Raw genomic sequence first — 2,931 nt, forward strand, 5'->3', positions numbered from 1 at the left:
CTCACTTGCCACAGACCCCAACACTCCCTATTGCATTATAGTTATCTGTTTCATACTTGTGTATTACCTTCTTGGCCACCTCTGTGAGAGACTCACAGAAGGGACATGGATGGAAACAACCACAAGAAATTCTAATCTGATCTGGTGACAGATCCTTGCTTCAATGGCTTATCTCCAAGGTGCGGTTGGCAGTGTGGGGAGGCCAGAAGGTATAGTGCCCAGGCCCATAGCAAGGCGCTGGGTGGGAGGGCTTGAATAGTGACATTAAGGACTCATTTACGTGTTGGCTTTGCTCTGGGCAGGCCCTGATGAAAACAAACAAAAGGCTCAGTAGCACCTTACTATAAACTTCTCTGTTTTTTCTTTTTTTTCTCTCTTTCTGTTTTTCCTTCCTAATAGGTGAACACACAGGATTTCAGAGGACTAGTGCGGGAAGATGCCGTTCTCTACCTGTTAGAAATCCCTAAAGGTGAAATGGTGACCATTTTAGCTCAGAGCCGAGCCGATGGTGAGCAAATTTGGTCATTTAGTTTTGTTGGGGTTGAGGGTGGGGAGTGGGAAGGATGAGAGAGGTGTCTTGGTACCAGAATAGGCAAATCTGGGTAATAAAAAATTGAGATGGATCTCAACACCTAATCCTTGGGTCCTAGGTGTGTGAAGAAAATCTGGGTGCCATTTAACTTTTCCATAAAAATGTTTTCTATGCATGCACTGAAATAATTTTACTAGTTGTGTCATTTTGGAATAAAACTGCCTTCCTGAACAGTGATGCAGCCTTACGTTCTGCCTGGAGTTATTAGTGAGTTTACATATGACAGGTGCAAAGGCCATGGCTGCTGGCTGGTGCCCCTGTTGCCCCCGGCCAGTCTGACAAGTTGTTTCGCCTTTCCAGGCCTTGTTCCCATCTGTGAAGTGAGGGTTGAGAGTATCTTCCTTGTCTGCTTCAGAGTTTGATTGGCGACTGTGTTAATCAAGTTCTCCAGAGAAACAGAACCGATAGGAGATATTGGAATCAATAGGAGAGAAAGAGATTTATTGTAAAGAATTGGCTCACATAATTATGGGGACTGGCAAGTGCCAAGATCTGCAGTGAAAATGGTCAAGGTAGAGACTCAGGAGAGCCAGTGATTTAGTTCTAGTCTCAGTCTGAAGGGCTGAGAACCCAGAGAGCCAATGGTGTAGTTCCAGTACAAAGGCAGGGAAAAGACCTGATGTCGCCTTTCGAAGGCCATCAGGCAGGAAGAGTAGTTTCCTCTTAATTGAGAATGGGTCTGATTTTCATTCTCTTCAGACCCTCAACTGATTGGATGAGGCCCACCCGCATCGGGGAGGGCGATCTTCTTTGCTCAGTCTACCCATTTATACGTGACTCTCATTCAAAAACACCCTCAGAGAAAGACCTAGAATAAAGTCTGACCAAATACCTGGTCATTTCATGGCCCAGTCAAGTTGAAATAAAAATAACCATTGCAGCAAGCCGTGAAGCTGGTCATTTGTCCTTGTTCCTGTTGGAGCTGTGATTCCCATAGGACTTGTGCACTGAATGGAAGGAAGGTAAAGGGGAGATCAGAGATGGGAGAAGCTGTGTTGAGTGTCTAATACTTTTAACTTGTACTAAGCTGAATGCAACAAACAATGCTTTTGTCTTTCAGTGTATAGAGACATCCTGGCTTGTGGCAGAGGGGATTCATTTTTTATAAGAAGCCACTTTGAATGTGAGAAGGAAACTCCACAGAGCCTGGCCTTCACCAGAGGGGAGGTCTTCCGAGTGGTAGACACACTCTATGACGGCAAACTGGGCCACTGGCTGGCTGTGAGGATCGGGAACGAGTTGGAGAAAGGCTTAATCCCCAACAAGAGCAGGTAACAGAGATCGCATTCTCACACACCCCTTTCAATCCTTCCCCCTGCAGAAAACTACAGGCCCCCTCCCCGCAAAAGGAAGCCCCACATGAGTTCATTACGTGTCATCATCTATTTCTTGTTTATGGAGAGTGGCGTGAATTGTAAATAGCCACCAGCTGGTTTGTTGTGAGTAAATTTAGCATCATGTGGTTGGTTGTTGCATGTGGCTGTTTGAACAACTTCCTAAAGAGCATCTACTGCCTTGTACCGTGTACAAGAGAGATACTGAATGGCCATAGCATGCCAGCACACCTCTTAGAGACAAGGTACCCTTGTCTGGTGTCCCGTCTCCATCCTTGGAGAGGCTTATGCACCCCAGTGAACACTTGGTATTTGGCTGACAGTGCAGGAACCTAGAAAAGAGGCCTGTATTTGAGCAGGAGTTCCAGGTGTGGTGTGTACTGTGTACCGGCGTATCAGAATGAGCCAGATTTCACATGTTTATTGCTGAGCCATTTCTGGTAGATTTCATAGAGACCCAGCCTTTTTCTGCTCCCATTTGGAAGTGACGGTCCCCACATTTCCCACCCTCTGAAACTTCTTCATTGTCAAGCGGAATCTTCCCTGAGCTCAGAAGTAAAATCGATTGGATTTGATTAATGAAATGTATGTTTGCTGCGTTTTCTGGCTTTAGAGATTTACTTCCCATGGTTTCTTCTCAGAGCTGAACAAATGGCCAGTGTTCAGAATGCCCAGAGAGACAATGCTGGGGACAGGGCAGATTTCTGGAGAATGCGTGGCCAGAGGTCTGGGGTGAAGAAGAACCTGAGGAAAAGTCGGGAAGACCTTACAGCCGTTGTGTCTGTCAGCACCAAATTCCCGGCTTATGAAAGGGTTTTGCTGCGAGAAGGTGAGGAAGCAACATGGGGCCTGGAAATGATCTGACTGGGCTCTGAGCCTGTTCATCTTCATTTTCAGACCGTATGGTCAAGTTCTAACTGTTCACCTTCATTTTCAGACTGTATGGTCAGGTTCTAACTGTTCACCTTCATTTTCAGACTGTATGGTCAGGTTCTAACTGTTCAC

General features: G+C 46.0%; 1 protein-coding gene across 1 annotated transcript in view; it reads left to right on the top strand.

Moving 5' to 3' along the window:
* The window catches only part of TJP2 (tight junction protein 2), a 104,319-nt gene that overhangs the window by 83,782 nt on the left and 17,606 nt on the right, over positions 1 to 2,931 (top strand). The window contains exons 13-15 of the mRNA XM_011970198.1: positions 400 to 508; positions 1,653 to 1,863; positions 2,568 to 2,755. Of these exons, the coding sequence (XP_011825588.1) occupies positions 400 to 508; positions 1,653 to 1,863; positions 2,568 to 2,755 (508 nt within the window). The remainder of the gene's footprint in view (positions 1 to 399; positions 509 to 1,652; positions 1,864 to 2,567; positions 2,756 to 2,931) is intronic.

This window comes from Mandrillus leucophaeus, unplaced genomic scaffold (assembly GCF_000951045.1).
Source record: "Mandrillus leucophaeus isolate KB7577 unplaced genomic scaffold, Mleu.le_1.0 Scaffold93, whole genome shotgun sequence".
NCBI classification, from domain to species: Eukaryota; Metazoa; Chordata; class Mammalia; order Primates; family Cercopithecidae; genus Mandrillus; species Mandrillus leucophaeus.